Below are 21037 nucleotides of genomic sequence, written 5' to 3'. Positions count from 1 at the left end.
ACGTTCGGCCACATTCTACAACCTGACTACGTTAGTGTTTTAGCATAACCAGTGGTAGGCTACGAGGGCTTACGGCACGGTGCCTCCGCCTACTGTCTGTGATTGAGGATAGTGTATTATTTCACCCCAGTGGTTCATACGAGGCTTATTGGTCGTGCTGTGCCTGTCAGGAGGACTGCGGCTGCAGAGCGTTAGTCTCTGTCCCCACTGTGCTGCACAGAGCAGCAGCCATCTGATGTCCGGCGGGATTGATGGCATCGTCCCTCCGCGCTGCTGAATGACAGGCTGGAGATGCAATGACTCGGGCTCCGAGCTGCTGCAGGCGGGAGCCCCCTCCCCTCACAGCCATCGCACAGCGCCCCCCCGCAGCCCACCTGTTTGTGGCATAAACTTCCAGCCCCTGTCTGCAGCACAGGGCATCTGGCCGGGCACATCTGCAGACATGATGCCATGAAGGCTCCGCCGTCCTCTGGCAGCGCGGGGATTATGGTGGCGCTGGGCTGTGCTGTCACTAGCGCTCCTCCGCCATCCATCAGGTGCTGCTGACAGCACAGGCTTCCCGTGTGGAGGAGGAGCAGAGGACACCCTGCCAGGAGAAGACCTTGTGCCACCCTTCCTCCGTCCACACACAGCACCGTCCTCCTCGTATCATGGCGGATAGGACGGCTCCTGGGTGCCAGCTGCGCCTGGAGTGGGTCTATGGCTACAGGGGGCACCAGTGCCGCAACAACCTCTACTACACAGCTGGCAAGGAGGTGGTCTACTTCGTGGCCGGGGTCGGGGTGGTCTACAATACCCGGGAGCACAGCCAGAAATTCTTCCTTGGACACAACGATGATATTATCAGGTAAGCAGCTGGCATGGTGCCATGTTGATGGGCAGGACATGGCAGCCCTAGTGGTGGGCATCACTGGTACCCTGCAGTGATTCTGCTGATCACTCACCCATATTGTGCCCAGTCATCAGGGAGGGGGCTCCTCTGGAAGTGACAAATATTTTGCTGAAATGTGGAATATTTTACTAAGCAGCACTGGGAAAAGATGGCACAACTTAGTGTCACTGTCACTGGGAAAAGATGGCACAACTTAGTGTCACTGTCACTGGGAAAAGATGGCACAACTTAGTGTCACTGTCACTGGGAAAAGATGGCACAACTTAGTGTCACTGGCAAAAGATGGCACAACTTAGTGTCACTGGCACTGGGAAAAGATGGCACAACTTAGTGTCACTTCTGTATCAGGCCATCAATTTCTTGCTAACGGTTTTACTTATAGAGATCTGAAGTTACAGGTGACAGCGGGTCGTACTGACCCAGCACGACCATGGTTACAGGTGACAGCGCCAGCGTGTCATACCGACCCAGCACGACCATGGTTACAGGTGACAGCGCCAGCGTGTCGTACAGGCCCAGCACGACCATGGTTACAGGTGACAGCACCAGCGTGTCATACCGACACAGCACGACCATGGTTACAGGTGACAGCGCCAGCGTGTCATACAGACCCAGCACGACCATGGTTACAGGTGACAGCGCCAGCGTGTCATACAGACCCAGCACGACCATGGTTACAGGTGACAGCGCCAGCGTGTCATACAGACTCAGCACGACCATGGTTACTGGTGACAGCGGATCATACAGACCCAGCACGACCATGGTTACAGGTGACAGCGCCAGAGTGTCATACCGACCCAGCACGACCATGGTTACAGGTGACAGCGCCAGCGTGTCCTACAGACCCAGCACGACCATGGTTACAGGTGACAGCGCCAGCGTGTCATACCGACCCAGCACGACCATGGTTACAGGTGACAGCGCCAGCGTGTTGTATAGATCCAGCACGACCATGGTTACAGGTGATAGCGGGTTGTATAGACCTAGCACGACCATGGTTACAGGTGACAGCGGGTCATACAGATCCAGCACGACCATGGTTACAGGTGACAGCGGGTCGTTCAGATCCAGCACGACAATGGTTACAGGTGACAGCGCCAGCGTGTCATACAGACCCAGCACGACCATGGTTACAGGTGACAGCGCCAGCGTGTCATACCGACCCAGCACAACCATGGTTACAGGTGACAGCGCCAGCGTGTCATACAGACCCAGCACGACCATGGTAACAGATGACAGCGTGTCATACCGACCCAGCACGACCATTTTTACAGGTGACAGCGCCAGCGTGTCATACCGACCCAGCACGACCATGGTTACAGGTGACAGCACTAGCGTGTTATACAGACTCAGCACGACCATGGTTACAGGTGACAGCGGGTCATACAGACCCAGCACGACCATGGTTACAGGTGACAGCGCCAGCGTGTCATACAGACCCAGCACGACCATGGTTACAAGTGACAGCGCCAGCGTGTCATACCGACCCAGCACGACCATGGTTACAGGTGACAGCGCCAGCGTGTCGTATAGATCCAGCACGACCATGGTTACTGGTGACAGCGGGTCTTACAGACCCAGCACGACCATGGTTACAGGTGACAAGCGGGTCGTTCAGATCCAGCACGACCATGGTTACAGGTGACAGCGGGTCGTTCAGATCCAGCACGACCATGGTTACAGGTGATAGCGGGTTGTATAGACCCAGCACGACCATGGTTACAGGTGACAGCGGGTCGTTCAGATCCAGCACGACCATGGTTACAGGTGACAGCGCCAGCGTGTCATACAGACCCAGCACGACCATGGTTACAGGTGACAGCGCCAGCGTGTCATACCGACCCAGCACGACCATGGTTACAGGTGACAGTGCCAGCGTGTCATACAGACCCAGCACGACCATGGTTACCGGTGACAGCGCCAGCGTGTCATACAGACTCAGCACGACCATGGTTACAGGTGACAGCGGGTCATACAGACCCAGAACGACCATGGTTACAGGTGATAGCGGGTCGTACAGATCCAGCACGACCATGGTTACAGGTGACAGCGGGTCGTACAGACCCAGCACGACCATGGTTACAGGTGACAGCGGGTCGTTCAGATCCAGCACGACCATGGTTACAGGTGATAGCGGGTTGTATAGACCCAGCACGACCATGGTTACAGGTGACAGCGGGTCGTTCAGATCCAGCACGACCATGGTTACAGGTGACAGCGGGTCGTACAGGCCCAGCACGACCATGGTTACAGGTGACAGCGGGTCGTACAGACCCAGCACGACCATGGTTACCGGTGACAGCGGGTCGTACAGACCCAGCACGACCATGGTTACCGGTGACAGCAGGTCGTACAGACCCAGCACGACCATGGTTACAGATGACAGCAGGTCGTACAGACCCAGCACGACCGTGGTTACAGGTGACAGCGGGTCGTTCAGATCCAGCACGACCATGGTTACAGGTGATAGCGGGTCTTATAGACCCAGGACGACCATGGTTACAGGTGACAGTGGGTCGTACAGATCCAGCACGACCATGGTTACAGGTGACAGCGCCAGCGTGTCATATAGATCCAGCACGACCATGGTTACAGGTGACAGCGGGTCGTACAGACCCAGCACGACCATGGTTACAGGTGATAGCGGGTCGTACAGACCCAGCACGACCATGGTTACAGGTGACAGCGGGTCGTACAGATCCAGCACGACCATGGTTACAGGTGACACCGTGTCGTTCAGATCCAGCACGATCATGGTTACAGGTGACAGCGGGTCGTTCAGATCCAGCACGACCATGGTTACAGGTGATAGCGGGTCGTATAGACCCAGCACGACCATGGTTACAAAAAAAATATCTTAGATTTCCGAGAACAGAGACTCCTTTTTCAGACGAGTATATAAACGAATTACAGAGACTAGATCACATTTAGGAGATATTACAAGTTGAGCTCTTGTCTCTGTAATTCATTTGTAAACCTGCCTGAAGAAGGAGCCTCTGTGCTCTGAAAGCTTGGAGATATATTTTTTTCTGGTTAGCCAATAAAGGTGTCACTCCTAGAATACTTCTGTAATTTTTGAGGATAAAAGTATTTACAATGAGTTTTCTTGCTAAAATGGTACCATAATATAATTTTGTATTGTACATCATTTCTATCTCAATAGCAAACAAGCATTAATATATATATATATATATATATATATATATATATATATATATATACACTCACACAGTACAGACCAAAAGTTTGGACACACCTCATTTAAAGATTTTTCTGCATTTTCATGACTATGAAAATTGTACATTCACACTGAAGGCATCAAAACTATGAATTAACATGTGGAATTATATACTTAACAAAAAAGTGTGAAACAACTGAAAATATGTCTTATATTCTAGGTTCTTCAAAGTAGCCACCTTTTGCTTTGATGACTGCTTTGTACACTCTTGGCATTCTCTTGATGAGCTTCAAGAGGTAGTCACCGGAAATGGTCTTCCAACTATCTTGAAGGAGTTCCCAGAGATGCTTAGCACTTGTTGGCCCTTTTGCCTTCACTCTGTGGTCCAGCTCACCCCAAACCATCTCGATTGGGCTCAGGTCTGGTGACTGTGGAGGCCAGGTCATCTGGCGTAGCACCCCATCACTCTCCTTCTTGGTCAAATAGCCCTTACACAGCCTGGAGGTGTGTTTGGGGTCATTGTGCTGTTGAAAAATAAATGATGGTCCAACTAAACGCAAACCGAATGGAATAGCATGCCGCTGCAAGATGCTGTGGTAGCCATGCTGGTTCAGTATGCCTTCAATTTTGAATAAATCCCCAACAGTGTCACCAGGCACCATCACACCTCCTCCATGCTTCACGGTGGGAACCAGGCATGTAGAGTCCATCCGTTCACCTTTTCTGCGTCGCACAAAGACACGGTGGTTGGAACCAAAGATCTCAAATTTGGACTCATCAGACCAAAGCACAGATTTCCACTGGTCTAATGTCCATTCCTTGTGTTCTTTAGCCCAAACAAGTCTCTTCTGCTTGTTGCCTGTCCTTAGCAGTGGTTTCCTAGCAGCTATTTTACCATGAAGGCCTGCTGCACAAAGTCTCCTCTTAACAGGAGACTGGTCTCTAATCTGAGCTGCTGTTAACCTGCGATTTCTGAGGCTGGTGACTCGGATAAACTTATCCTCAGAAGCAGAGGTGACTCTTGGTCTTCCTTTCCTGGGGCGGTCCTCATGTGAGACAGTTTCTTTGTAGCGCTTGGTGGTTTTTGCAACTGCACTTGGGGACACTTTCAAAGTTTTCCCAATTTTTCGGACTGACTGACCTTCATTTCTTAAAGTAATGATGGCCACTCGTTTTTCTTTACTTAGCTGCTTTTTTCTTGCCATAATACAAATTCTAACAGTCTATTCAGTAGGACTATCAGCTGAAATAAAGGGAACACTTACACAACAGAATATAACTCCAAGTAAATCAAACTTCTGTGAAATCAAACTTAGGAAACAACACTGATTGACAATCAATTTCACATGCTGTTGTGCAAATGGAATAGACAGTAGATGAAAATTATTGGCAATTATCAAGACACCCTCAACAAAGGAGTGGTTCTGCAGGTGGGGACCACAGACCACATCTCAGTACCATTGCTTTCTGGCTGATGTTTGGGTCACTTTTGAATGTTGGTTGTGCTTTCACACTCGTGGTAGCATGAGACGGACTCTACAACCCACAGAAGTTGCTCAGGTAGTGCAGCTCATCCAGGATGGCACATCAATGCGAGCTGTGGCAAGAAGGTTTGCTGTGTCTGTCAGCATAGTGTCCAGAGGCTGAAGGTGCTACCAGGAGACAGGCCAGTACACCAGGAGACGTGGAGGGGGCCGTAGGAAGGCAACAACCCAGCAGCAGGACCACTACCTCCGCCTCTGTGCAAGGAGGAACAGGAGGAGCACTGCCAGAGCCCTGCAAAATGACCTCCAGCAGGCCACAAATGTGCATGTGTCTGCACAAACGGTTAGAATCCGACTCCATGAGGGTGATATGAGGGCCCGACGTCCACATATGGGGGTTGTGCTCACCGCCCAACATCGTGCAGGACGCTTGGCATTTGCCACAGAACAGCAGGATTGGCAAAGTTGCCACTGGCGCCCTATGCTCTTCACAGATGAAAGCAGGTTCACACTGAGCACATGTGACAGACGTGACAGAGTCTGGAGACACCATGGAGAGCGATCTGCTGCCTGCAACATCCTTCAGCATGACCGGTTTGGCAGTGGGTCAGTAATGATGTGGGGTGGCATTTCTTTGGAGGGCCGCACAGCCCTCTATGTGTTTGCCAGACGTAGCCTGACTGCCATTAGGTACCGAGATGAGATCCTCAGACCCCTTTTGAGACCATATGCTGGTGCGGTTGGCCCTGGGTTCCTCCTAATGCAGGACAAGGCCAGACCTCATGTGGCTGGAGTGTGTCAGCAGATCCTGCAAGATGAAGGCATTGAAGCTATGGACTGGCCCGCCCGTTCCCCAGACCTGAATCCGATTGAGCACATCTGGGACATCATGTCTCGCTCCATCCACCAACGTCACATTGCACCACAGACTGTCCAGGAGTTGGCGGATGCTTTAGTCCAGGTCTGGGAGAAGATCCCACAGGAGACCATCTGCAACCTCATCAGGAGCATGCCCAGGCATTGTAGGGAGGTCATACAGGCACATGGAGGCCACACACAATACTGAGCCTCATTTTGACTTGTTTTAAGGACATTACATCAAAGTTGGATCAGCCTGTAGTGTATTTTTCCACTTTAATTTTGGGGGTGACTCCAAATCCAGGCCTCCATTGGTTAATAAATTTGATTTCCATTGATGATTTTTGTGTGATTTTGTTGTCAGCACATTCAACTTTGTACAGAACAAAGTATTCAAGGAGAATATTTCATTCATTCAGATCTAGGATGTGTTATTTGAGTGTTCCCTTTATTTTTTTGAGCAGTGTATATAACTACATACTCCAACAGAGAAATATACAGTATATCAACCAGGAGAAAGAAAGGAGTATCTCTTTTTAAAAAAAAAAAATTACCTATACTTCAGGGTTTGATAATCTTTTGTATTGATCCTCTGGATAATCGCACTTCAAAGTAAATTGTAACACTTGTCTTGTTATGCACTCACTATGGGAGCAGTGTGCGCGTGCCTCTTTTCTCCTCCCCCGTGTGTTCGCCGCTCCCCGGCGTCTTCATGTTGGTCTCGGCGGGCGCGGGTGTCCTCTGGACTCCGGGCCTCCTGTGATTGGCTTGACGGCCGGAGTGGGCGTGCCTCGGGTGCAGTGATTGGCGCACGCGCTGAACGGCTGCTCCTATTGGCGAGCGGGAAACCATGTGACATGGTCACATGGTATAAAGGTCCTGCATGTGATCTTTCTCCTCACTTCCCCTTGAGAAAGCGTGCGGGTGGCACGCGAAACGTGCGTTGGGGCGCAGCATTATTTCAGCTCTTTACATTCTGGGCTCGGCCTGATTTGCTCCTTAATAATGGGTAAGGTTACTTATTCATGAAGATCTTAGGATTATTTGGTGCATAATTTCTATACTATAAAAAAACTCTTCATACAAATTTCTATTTATGTTTTGCCCCTTATCCTAGATCTATTATTAATGTGACAGTCAAACTCTTGGTCACTGTGGCTTATACCAGGAATGTTTCTTGCCATTTTTGTCTATCATGTCTATTTTTTATGTGATCCTTATGTGATTTCTATGTGATTTTAATCCATTTTTCTAATAAAAACGTGTATATGCATGGAGGATGTGTAGAAACTTTTTTTTTTTTTCTCTCCACCTCAAGAAAATCAGATCACACTCTAATTAAACTCTGATCAGAGTTTGATTAACATAATTGGACTGATTTTATCAGATGGATAGAAAATGGTCGTCAGCACCTAACCTAAGAATAAATCATCAATATATTCTGACCGGGCAACCTTTTTAAGCAGTTCTTTTATATTACTCATTCCTTCTGACTGTGTCAAAAAAACTGAATAAAATCTACAGTGCCCCCCCATCCCCCAATTTTTTTGGGGGGGAATATACACATTTCATAGGAAGTGAATAGCAATTTGTCAGGCAAGCGTCAAAAACAGTCCTGGTCGTTATGTTCCTATATAGGACAGCTAATTGAATGAAAATGCTCACAGGAGATGCATGTAGGTACTGCTATTCCATTAGAACAAGTAAGAAGATATTATATTAATCAATGTATACCTGTGGACATGTTATCTTTAAATAAGATTTCCTTATTTTCTTGAATTGCATAACAATAGAAAAATATAATTATAAAATACATACAATAGTGTCTACCTCTATAGTACAAAAATACAATACATATAGACTGAGCAACCAAAACTCTCTTCCCCTTCACTAGAGGAGAAAACAAAAAGAAATCCAAATCACAGATGATTTACCATCACTCGGGCTTTAGCTCGTGTACATTCTTGAAACCAAGGATTCTAGATCTGTATATATAGTTGAATCTTAGGTTAACATACACTAGCTTCCCAAGTAGGATCTGATGGCTAGCATATTTAACCCACACAGTTATAGAACGGGAATTATTACTAACCCAGAGGCGTAATATACATTTCCTAATGTAAAATAATAATATAAACATAGCCAATCTGATGTATTTGTCTATAGACACCATAGATGTTTCTCCTAACCTTTAGATAATATAGGTGCAAGTCCTGTGCCCCCACCTCTACCCCTGCACTCACACCAACATGTCTACAGGAATGAATTGATTTGTATAATATCTTCTTACCCTTGAGCTCTTTTTACTCAATTACCTGTGGATTGCACACTGGTCTCAATTTATTGGTGTCTGGCTTAATAACATTATATTTTTTCATAAATAGTTATTTATATTCAGGACAATATTTGTTATCTTTCGGACCACCTGCAATACTTTGTATATTATCTTTAATGACAGTGAGTTTGGAGTGAATGCAGCCTTCTATTTTTTACACTTCGCTTATATTTATATATAAATATATGTATATATATATATATATATATATATATGTATATATATATATACACACTGTATATATTGTTTCTGTAAGTCACTAGGGACCTATAAATTTGTTAATTCTATATGACTTCTCATTGCTATTAAGAATATAAAGAAATCTGTGCTGTTGTGATATGTTACATGATGGGAGGGTTATATTTTGTGTGTACACGCTGTGATGAGCTGTTGGATCTAAGGAGCCCACCTGTCTATAATTTTCATTATATGTTTTTGAGGTGGTATATTTAATACTAATAAAATACATATTTTTGGCATACTCTAGTGCCTTTCGTATCTCCTTCTTCTTGAATTGTAAGGTATCTGCATTAGGCTGAGTTCACATGTTGTAATTAAAGAGGAAGTTTCACTGGATTTTTTTTTTAAACTGAGTACCTCTTCCAATTGCCTCTGCTCCTCTGAATCTGGAACAGTTTTTTTTTTCTTCTGTGCCCCTCTTTTCCATATTTATGCCCCCAGTAATAATAGTGCATATTCTCCTTTAAAACAACTAAGCGTACACAGCAGAACTCCTCTGTGGGTGTGGCCATGTTTTGATTGGTCAGTATGGCTGAAGAATCAAACGCCCACAGAGAAGTTCTATGGTGTACGCTCAGTTGTTTGAAGGGAAAATTCGCACAATATTACTGGGGGCATAACTTTGGAACGGAGGGGCAGAAAATAAAAATAAAAAGTTTTCCAGAATCAGTAGAGCAGTGGCAATTGGAAGAGGTACTGAATTTAATTAAAAAAACCATCCAGTGAAAAGTCCTCTTTCAGGATATGTTCACACATTGCGTTTTTGCAGCTTTTTTCAGGATCCCAAAGTTCAGCTTTGCTTCCACCACAGAAGCATGAACACAGGTCACCAATCAAGACATATGTCAAACCATAAAACCATTTTTGGAAAAAGGGCAATTTGATCAAATTATTTAGTGGAAAAAGATTTTTATGTCTGAAAAAATAGTGACTATCCTGAACAAAAAAGTTCATATGAGTTCATGAAAAAATACACAATTACAAATGTAACAGCAGCGGGGGGAGGTGAATTGGTAGGGAATAGTTTACCTAAGACATTGACAGATCATTGACTTTGTAGGACACTGTTTACGTTCACACTTTGGTCACCCTTTGAGTTGATCAGGTATTGTTCAATTTCACACCTTGGTCAGCGAATGTTTATGTTGTATGCATCACTAACTTAATTAAACTGTAGTAATCTTAACTGCCATTCTCAGGTGAGAACATCAAGACATTATGGTTTAAACTTGGGAAAATCACAAAACTAAATTGGTTTCACATACTGCTGTACATGCTTTTTTTTCACTAAAAACGCAGTAAAATCTGATACCTGCATTTTTGTTGTGTTTTTGCAGCAATTTTTTCACTTACTCATTGCTTTCTATGGGTGAAAAAACATTGCAAAACACTGAAAAAATTCTGAAAGCAGTTTTTCAAAAATGCAGCAGTTTTTCAATTCATTCCGAAAAAAAAAACAATGTGTGCATGAGATTTTTGAAATCTCATAGCTTTTGCTGGCACTGTAAAAAGAAGCCTTTAATTTGCATACATTTGCATAAAAACACAGCAATAACGCAATGTCACGTTTCTTGCAGCGATTTGTGGAAAAACTTTCCAATCTCAAAACAGAGCTAAATTGCAGGGTTCAGAAGTAAAGACTGAAGTTCAGCCAGTTTGTGCTCACAACTAGACAGTTAAAAAATGCATCAGAAATTGACAAAGTGAAATGCACCAGTGTTTTGTATCCAATTGCACCAAAAATTTGAGTTTGTGGCTTGTGCCAAATGTATTATGTGCTTTTAACAAATAAAAAAACTATTGGAATTCTGGCAACTAATTCATGCTGTTGGGCTCGTACTAGTTAAAGTTCACATTAAGCATTCCACTGAATTGTTATTCATTCTGGATACATTCCCATATTCTGATATTGCATAAATCTGAATTGTAAAACTCATTTTTCTAAAACTAAAGTGTGTGAAGAGTACAGTATTGAAAATTCTGTGAAAATAAATGTATACTATTATTCCTGTTATCCTGAAATTCACAAGGTTATCACGCAATAGAAAAAGTAGTTTTTATGTGTGAAACTTAAAGTGCATCTGTCGATTAAGGGAACATTTTACAATAAGCTGTATTGTGCATATACTTGTTAGGTTTTCCTGTACCTGGGTCAAAAATTTGGATTGGTTCTCCCTCTATATAAAGCTTCAGGCTTGCCATGCACATTGGATAGCTGTCAACAAAAATTAGCTTTTTGTCACACAAAGCGGAGAGTGGTGCAGCAGTAAACCTCTGTGCGATACGCAATGTTGGCTGAGTCTGGTGATTGCTGCAACTCTGCCGCAGCTGCGTGACACACAACGCACGTCAGACGGCTAAATAAACCTCAGACCTCAATCTGTTTTGGTGACTTTAGTGCCATCACTTTCCCTCTTCTTTGCCTGTTAATTGTAATCTGAAGCACATGCCACTCTTGCCCCCAAGCTATTCCACAAGTAATTGAGGAATAACATTATTTCTGACCATTATAAGACTTGTATTCTGCATTTTTCATCAGCTTTCCCCTCTGTAGGCGCTCTCTCTATTTTTCAGTCAGTTAGTTGGAAGCACCTCTTCTTTTGAGCAAGACAGATTTTAGCTGTTTTTCTGAGTGAACTGATGAGTTCAGGAGGCAGGGCGGTGGAGAATTTTCTGATACATAAAGAAAAGTGAAAATTTTATACCATAAATCCTAACTTCTGCATGTTTATCTTCTTCATATATCTTTTAAGTGGTCAAAACCCCCTTTCCTGATAGTTTGAATCTCATGCATAGATATAAGGGGAACCTGTCACCAGCTTTGTGCTGCCCTGTCTGAGGGCATAGTGATAGAGACCCTAATTACTTACTTTGTTTCTTTAAAAGGGAATCTGTCAGCAGGACTTCACACCTCAAACTATTTATATATGAATGTAGGTCTTAGAAACACAATCCAGGAATAACTTTACATGGCCAGTCTATTCATCCATTACTGAGAAATCAGCATTTTAATTGACATGCAAATGAGGCTGTAGAGCTGAAGCCTCTGTCACTCCAGCTCTATTCCCCACCCAGCTCTTCCTCCTCCTGCTTTATTGATGGGTCCTTTGCCTGAAGCCACACAGTATAGAGTCTGTCAGGAGGACGTGGCGCTAGGAGGGGAATAGAGCTGGAGTGACAGTAGATAATTACGGATTTGCAATCTATAATTGTGATGCCTTATTCATATTGTACATTCATTACCAGTTATGCAGATTTCTAGAACAGAACAGCATATTTCGTATTGTAATAAATAGAGGCCAGTCCCTCATTGATGGTTATATAATGATGATTCAAGGAAATATTCTTAGTAGATCTGCAGTGGGTAAATGTTGGTTGTACGGTTTGCACAACTCCTCTCTATACCTTACTTGAGAACCACAGATGTACTGTACATTATATAAATGACATTGATATTAGTTTGGTTTCCTGTTGATATCAGCAGTCAGCTTTACATTTGTGTCCTGCATACTGAGTTGTTGACGTCCATAACGGATAATCAATTCTATGCATTAAAGGGCTGTTCCCGAGATAGTAAGTTATTTCCTATCTATAGGATAAGATATAAGTTATTGATCACTGGTAGTCCAACCCCTAGGACCTCCAGCCATCCCCAAAAGAGGGCTGTATAAGCCAGAACCAGGATCTGCAAGTATGTGCGCATGCTCGACTGCTACATTCATTGTCTACTCGACAGAGGAAATAGTGGAGTGTTACACTGAGCATTCTCCCTTAGTCCCATAGACAATGAATGGAGTGAAGGTCGAGCATGTGCTCCTCTGTTTCATTCAAACAGTCCCGTTCTGGGGATCGCTGAGGTTCCCAGTGATCGGACACCGATCCAACAGTAAGTTATCCCCTTTCCTGCAGATAGGGGGTAACTTACTATCTCGGGAATAACACTTTGTTTATATACGACTTTGTGTGCCTTTTTTCTATCTACTTCTCCTTTACATGTTGGTATGGTTAAAGATATCCACTTTTCAGATGTAATGCATGATCAATGCTGAGATTGCAACTCACACACCTGGCAATCCGCTGTTATTCCTGGGAAGTTTTAGTTGGCTATATGTTATAGTAGATGTAGTATTACATTGAGGTCATTCGAGTGATTACATTGATTGCTAAAGTCCTTCTGGGTGAGAGCCTGATCTAGCTTATAGATGGGGTCCTGAGCAAGGGATCCTACCTCTATGACATCCATATCACCTAATACAACTTGGAACTGGGGTTACAAGACAAGCATTCTAACACTTACATATAAAAACACAGTCCACAAACACAGTCCACAGTCCATGGATGGACCGTGATGCACAGACTAGAAGCGAGTTTCTGGAACTCAATAGCCTCGTATTTGCCTTTGGGTTTGGGTGTGGAGACCCGCGCTGGTCCACACATCACGGCCCGTACCAGGGCCTTATACTGATAAAAAGATGGGAAGTAATTAGTGTACAAAATGAATCCACGGAAATAGAAATTACTATAATTTTGACTCTTTGTATGCAAATGAGGACAAATTGATAATATATAAATAATGAGAGTTTGGTGCACAAATAGTCAATGTTAATCTCATAATATGACCTTTATGTAACATTTATTAGTGCCCACCAGGATGTTAAAGTAATTGGTAGTGTAATAAAGCTTAATGGTAGCACACAGCGCTCTCTGGTCTAGAAGCCCAGTGGGAGTACGGCATATACCTTTGCACTCTTCTGTGTCAAGCCACTTTAATGTGTGCAATTGACCTTTTATTTATATGGCGTCTTTTCTTTCCCCGTTGCAGTGACAGCATTTATCTCGGCACCTTTGCACCTCATTACACCATTAAATATTTTTCACCATGAGAAACACAGCTCCTGTTTTCAACTATACTGCATTTTCACAAGCGACTAAATTACAATCCTGTTACTATACATATCAATATATCAAGTGGTAATTCGCGCTTAAGGAACGGGATACAGACGCAAAGGGAGGTATTGGAAGTAAAAAGTAGGTCTTTATTAGAATATCAAGACATAAAATGTAAAAGGTATAAAAAAGTATAAAATATATAAGGAAGGGGGGGTTTTGGAGTAAGAGTTAAAAGAAGGGGGGTCTAGAATCTAAAAAACACACACTGAGGTGTGTATAGTGAAACAATGGTCCTGAGGAACAATAATGGCTGGGTACAGATAGATCCTCTGTGGAGCTCAGAGTGGGAGGACCTGTAAGGAAGAGGAGTGGGTGGTTAGGATATTTAAGATATTTTAAAGATATTTTAAAAACATCCCTGAAGAAGAAAGCCGAGCCTTTCGAAACGCGTTGGAAGATTGCCCCACTACAGCCACCGTATCTTTAGCATCACGTGCCGTCACGTGACCCAGGTCCTCAAGCGCTCTCTGCAAGGAGCACACTTACTTCTATATCCGGAAGACGCGGGAAGCGGTAGTCACCGGCCGGGACTCCGCTCCCGCTCCGGATCCAGGACACTTCTACCAGCCCCATCAGACAGCGGTACATCCTGCACGACCGACCGCCACTAGCCCCACGTAAGGCCATCCAACTGGACGACCTCTTAAAGACGTTATCATCCACTCTCGTGCCCCACTGGACATATTGGATCAGAGGCTATTAGCCACCAACAGCTCATCACTATCCCACCAGGAATATTATAGGATAGCACTTATAAACCCAGTGACTCAGGTAATATTATTTACCACTGGACATATTGGATCAGAGGCTATAGGCCACCAACAGCTCATTATCATCCCACCAGGAATATTATAGGATAGCACTCAAATATCTAGTGACTCAGGTGATATCAAATACCACTTGTGGATCCCCACGGCTACTTATATACCAGATTTCTCTGGACCATTTAGATACCTACCACAACATATCTGAGTATGATGAAAGCCAGGTAACCTCCATCCCCCCCCCCCCCCCCCATCTTAGATCAGCACACCCAACCCACCACCCTCTTACCAGCCCTACTTATTTTTGCTACCATTCAGAGGTACCACCTGCAATGGAACCCAGCCACTGAGCAGGTTACCATACCCCCCAATAAGCCGCATCCCTACCATAGGTATTAACCTGAGGATCGCCCGAGACGACCCACCTGATCATCCCTACTCATCTGATCAGGTATTTATCCATTCATACCACCCCTACTACTCTTCTAGGACCAATTTTAAACTAAATGTTTTTAAAATATCTTTAAAATATCTTAAATATCCTAACCACCCACTCCTCTTCCTTACAGGTCCTCCCACTCTGAGCTCCACAGAGGATCTATCTGTACCCAGCCATTATTGTTCATCAGGACCATTGTTTCACTATACACACCTCAGTGTGTGTTTTTTAGATTCTAGACCCCCCTTCTTTTAACTCTTACTCCAAAACCCCCCCTTCCTTATATATTTTATACTTTTTTATACCTTTTACATTTTATGTCTTGATATTCTAATAAAGACCCACTTTTTACTTCCAATACCTCCCTTTGCGTCTGTATCCCGTTCCTTAAGCGCAAATTACCACTTGATATATTGATATCCCTACTCACTGACACATAGTGGTTTGTGTCTCCCAAATTCGCTGCTGTAGATTGACTAGCCTGCCAGCGCCTCTTTATTTGCATTATTCCAATCCCTGTTACTATACATGTCCACATTGAAAGCTAAGGCCAGTGGTGTAGAATGGATGTTGGGCAGAGGAGTAGTTGCCCCAGTGGAAAATTCTATGGGGGCTCAAAGTTTAGCTTCCTCTCCCCACTGCATAGCCACTTCTTCTTGGATGGGCACAGAGGCGACTTGTTGAAGAGGACATAAAATTCATAACACATCACAGAACAAAGGTAGCCATATTTACCAACACCAGGTCACAACACTAATGCACTACAGGATGCAGCAGGCCCTCGTCATAAGGGGGTGCAGTAGTGTGCAGTTATTGTCCGTTTGGCAGGTAGTGAGTTAGTTGAGTACAGCAGCCTTGACATCTCAGTCGGTGCTATGGTGTCTCAGGTTCCTATACGGTCAAGATGAGTTTCTCTGCATAGGCAGCGACTGAGATGACAAAGTTCTCAGTATGATGAAGCGAGCTTTGTCATCTCGGTCACTATCTATGCAAAGTGCAGCGGAGATGACAAAATCATCTTGACTGCTGTACTCTGCATAGGCAGCCACTGAGGTACCAATACCTCGTTTCCAATGATCTATATGAGCAGTTAACATAACCAACTGCAACCTGGCTTTTTTGGGTCTCCCATAAGCCACAGTGGAGGAGTTACTACTTTAGCAAGAACTGAGAATGGGATAGCCCAATCATGGATCAATGGGGGTCTAGATAGTTGAATTCATAAGATAATCAAAGTGTCATAAATGTCTTTAATAAGAATACTACTTTAACCATATAGTTTTATTACATTTATAATGTTACGTCTATAGTCCTGTCACCCTGGTATCCCAAACCTGTGGTTTGCCAGTCACTACTGTGTGGACAGACTATCAGCTAGAAACAAATCGAAACTGGGATATTTTGGTTCTGGTCTCAATTTGGCCTTTGCATACATTTCTACAAATATAAGGTACATTGCCTGTGTAGTAGAATAATATACAGAGGCTGAAATAAATATTGAACCCGTCACCAATTTTCTAAGTAAATTTATTTTTAAAGGTTCTATTGACATGACATGCTGAAATGTCCACCCTTATTTCATCTTCATCATCCTGGTAGATGGCAGCAGATTTTATTAAGAATGTCTCTGTATACTTGTCTATTCATCCCTCCTTCATTCATATGAAGTTTGCCAGTGCCGTATGCTGAAAAACAGCCCCACACCATGATGTTCCCACCTTCAAATTTCACTGTTGGTATGGTATTTTTGGAGTGACATGCAGTGCCTTTTGGCACCAAACATGGTGTGTATTATGTAAACCAAAGAGATCAATATTGGTCTCATCTGACTAGACTATATTCTTTCAGTATGTCACAGGCTTGTTTAAATGTTGTTGAGCAAACTTTAAACGCGCTTGAACATGCTTTTTGTTCAGCAATGGAGTCTTGCTTGGTGAGCGTGCATACAGACCATGGATGTTGAGTGCATTGCTTATAGTTTTCTTTGAAACAATTGTACCTGTTGATTTCAGGCCTTTTTGTAGCACTTCACAGGTGGTCCTTGGCTCTTGGACAGCTCTTCTGATAATTCTTTTCACCTCTCTGACTGAAATCTTTCGAAGAGCACCTGGTCGTGGGCGATATATGGTGAAATGATGTTCCTTCTACTTCTGGATGACGGCCCTTATAGTGCTCACTGGAACCTTCAGTAGTTTTGAATTTCCTCTTTAACCAATGCCATCAGTATGTTTTTCAACAATAAGCTTGCAAAGGTCTTGACAGCTCACTGGTTTTACCCATCATGAGATGGTCCTTGTGTGGCACCTTGGTAGCGAAACACCTTTTTTATAGGCCATCACCAGTTGAACCAGTTGATATTATGTTTCACTAAGTGGCAGGATTGCTTTCTAATTTCTGATAGATATCTGCTGATGTCATGAATGACTTTCCATGGCTTTTTGCACCTCTTTTTCGTCATGTGTTGAATACTTTTTTTCCTGTGTCATTTTTCATTATTTCACATAACTTAATTTATGACATCTATGTTTTTTTTTTTTTTACCTGAGTGGATTGGGTGGGTTATTACCGACATCTGGTGAGAATTTCATGTCAATAGCACCTTTAGAAATATATTTACTTAGAAAATTGGTGACGTGTTCAATACACATTTCACTGACTGTATAATATCATAGATATGCATATATCTTAGTTAATGGGGTTGGCCAGTCAAAACAAATGATCACTTATCTGTAGTATAGGTGATAACATGCTGATCGGTTGGGGTACCAGCGCTGGGACCCACACCGATAGGGATATCAAGTAATTGTTATCCCCATGACAAAAAAATGGCATGACTAATTGAATGCCCAACTGCCACTCCATCTATTCTCTATGGGGGTTCCCGACAAAGTCAAACATCCGAATATACTGCACCATTCTAACAGGGATAAATGTGCCCAGCTCTGCCAATCAGTGTAGGTCCTGGTTATTCCTTGTTTCATATCCATTTAATGTCTTCTACAATTATATTGCGGCTGTCTTGTGACCATGTTTTTGTGATGGGGTCTCAGGGTAAGCCAGCTATTCAAAGTGTAAAGAAGAAGTTATATATGGGGGCTTCAGATATGGCCCTTGTTCTAATCCTGATCCAACAGCTTACATTCAGGTGTCTACTGTTCTGAGGAAAGCACGATGGTGTCAGCAGTTTGATTTCCACCAATAGCTCACGCAGGCAGGGTGAGTCAGTAAAAATACCATCATCATTAGTGACACATTTTACTATATCTACTATATAATTGTCTTATCCCGTCTGTCTGTCTGTCTGTCCAGGAAATCCCGTGTCGCTCATTGGTCCGGCAGCGGCCAATCAGCGCCGCGGGATTTCAGAAAAAAGATGGCGGCCGTTAGCGGCTCATCTGCGGGACGGAGCTCAGCGGCGTTGCAGCCGGGAGATGAGCGCCGCGAGGCGCTCATCTCCCAGCCGGTACCAGCAGAAGGACCCCGACCGCCGGACCCATCTGCGGGACGGAGATGCAGCCGGGAGATGAGCGGCGCGAGGCGCTCATGTCCCGGCTGGCAGCAGCGGAAGCACCGCCGGCGTCGCTGACCTCCATGCGGAAGGGAGGACCGGGGAGCGGCGCTGCGGGTCGGGATACTTCTGCTGCGAGCGCCCGCTCATGTCCCGGGTTCTCGCAGCGGAAGTAGCCGCACAGGCAGCGCCGCTCCCCGGTCCTCACCAAGACGATTCGATGATTGGTCGCGGTCTTCGGACCCGACCAATCACTGATCTTAGCGCAAAAGTTAAATACCGCTGTGCTGATTGGTCGCCGACGCTGCCCGCGACCAATCACCGATTTGGGCGCCAAATTTAAATATCGTCCGTGACCAATCAGCACAGTAGTGGTTAACTTTAGCCGCAAGATCAGTGATTGGTCGCGGGCCAAGACCGCGACCAATCACCGATTTGTGCGGCACATTTAAATAGCGGCTGCGACCAATTGGATGTCAGCGCCACTCCCCGGTCCTCCCTTCACACCCTTGCTTCATGGATGTCAGCGGCGCTGCCTGTGCGGATACTTCCGCTGCGAGAACCCGGGACATGAGCGGGCGCTCGCAGCAGAAGTATCCCGACCCACAGCGCCGCTCCCCGGTCCTCCCTTCACACCCTAGCCGCTGATGTCCCCACAGTATCCGCATGGTGTTACAAAGATCCGGACATTTGTGTTAAAAATCGCTGATTCGTCGCTGGCGGTGCCCGCGACCAATCACCGATTTGGGCGCTAAATTTAAATATCGGCCGCGACCAATCACCGATCTTGGCTCCATATTTAAACACCGCTGTACTGATTGGTCGCAGTGTACCAGTCAGCAGAGCGGTGTTTAACTTTAGCGCCAAGATCACTGATTGGTCGCATGCGGAGAGCGACCAATCACCGATTTGGACGCCACATTTAAATGGCGTCCGCGACCAATCAGCGAGCTTGGCGCCAAATTTAAACAACGCTCTGCTGATTGGTCGCGGACGCCAGACGCGTCCAATCAGCGAGATTCGCGCCAAATTTAAACAACGCTCTGCTGATTGATCGCGGTCGCTGGCCGAGATCAATCAGCAGTATTGGCGCAAAATTTAAACAACGCTCTGCTGATTGGTCGCGGCCGTCAGCCGCGACCAATCAGCGATTTTGGCGCCAAATTTAAACCCCGCTCTGCATCGCTCTGCTGATTGGTCGCGGTCGCCTGCTGCGACCAATCAGCAGTATTGTCGCCAAATTTAAACACCTCTTTGCTGATTGGTCGCGGTCGCGACTAATCAGCGATTTTGCCGCCAAATTTAAACACCGCTCTGCTGATTGGTCGCGGCCGCCATCCGCGACCAATCAGCGAGATTGGCGCCAAATTTAAACAACGCTCTACTGATTGGTCGAGGCCGGCGACCGCGACCAATCAGCAGAGCGATGCAGAGCGGGGTTTAAATTTGGCCCCAAAGTCGCTGATTAGTCGCGTCTGACGGCCGCGACCAATCAGCAGAGCGTTGTTTCAATTTTGTGCCAAAATCGCGGCCTCGACCAATCAGCGATTTTGGCGGCAAATTTAAACACCGCTCTGCTGATTGGTCGCAGCCGGCGACCAATCAGCGATTTTGGTGCCAAATTTAAACCCCGCTCTGTATCGCTCTGCTGATTGGTCGCGGTCGACGGCCGCGACCAATCAGCAGTATTGGCGCCAAATTGAAACACCGCTCTGCTGATTGGTCGCGACTAATCAGCGATTTTGGTGCCAAATTTAAACACGCTCTCCAGTCCTCACTAACACGGTTCGCAGATTGGTCGCGGCCGCCGCCCTCGACCAATCACCGATATTGCCGCCAAATTTAAACACCGCTTTGCTGATTGGTCGCGGTTGCCTAACGCGACCAATCAGCGATTTGGGCGCCAAATTTAAACGCCGCTCTGCTAATTGCGCCCCGTCGGCCGCATACCTATTCTAGAATACCCGATGCGTTCAAATCGGGCCACCATCTAGTAGACATCATAACACTCCTTACGATTGCTGGAGGTGAGGTATGTAGCACTGGAGGAGGACCATTAGTGTTACAGTCGCGTTGCAATGTGCCATTTTACATTTTAAGATATTTTTGGTGGTTCACATATTTTTTTAAAGAAGTTGTACACTACTGTATATTACCCCCCTCCCCTACACCAATGTATCCCCCCGGGGCCCCTAAGACTTTTTGTAAATACCTTATGTTGCAGGTTCGGCATCACGTCACCCCGCGCTGACGTCACGACAAGTGAGGCGTTACTCAGTGCTGGGATCCCCGCGGTGGCTGCTGGGCTGTGGGCGAGGTTACCCCCCACGCGCTTTCCCAGTGAATGGGAGAGGCAGAGCGCGCGGTGGATGCTGGGTGTGACGCGGGG

The 21037-nt window shown here is 45.4% G+C and overlaps 1 protein-coding gene across 3 annotated transcripts in view; it reads left to right on the top strand.

Moving 5' to 3' along the window:
* Positions 1-104: 104 nt before the first annotated feature.
* EML6 (EMAP like 6) overlaps positions 105-21037 on the top strand; it is a 279209-nt gene continuing 258276 nt past the window's right edge. For 2 of the 3 annotated variants that reach the window (XM_073672289.1, XM_073672288.1), the window contains exon 1: positions 106-847. In XM_073672289.1, the coding sequence (XP_073528390.1) occupies positions 651-847 (197 nt within the window). In that variant the 5' untranslated portion in view covers positions 106-650. Of the gene's footprint in view, positions 848-21037 lie in introns of all 3 variants that reach the window. The other variant, XM_073672290.1, reaches the window with a different exon arrangement.

This window comes from Phyllobates terribilis, unplaced genomic scaffold (genome assembly GCF_046119375.1).
Source record: "Phyllobates terribilis strain yellow unplaced genomic scaffold, ASM4611937v1 Scaffold_3__8_contigs__length_932513732, whole genome shotgun sequence".
NCBI lineage: Eukaryota > Metazoa > Chordata > Amphibia > Anura > Dendrobatidae > Phyllobates > Phyllobates terribilis.
Note: the sequence above shows the minus strand (reverse complement) of the source record. Positions and strands in the feature narration are given on the sequence as shown.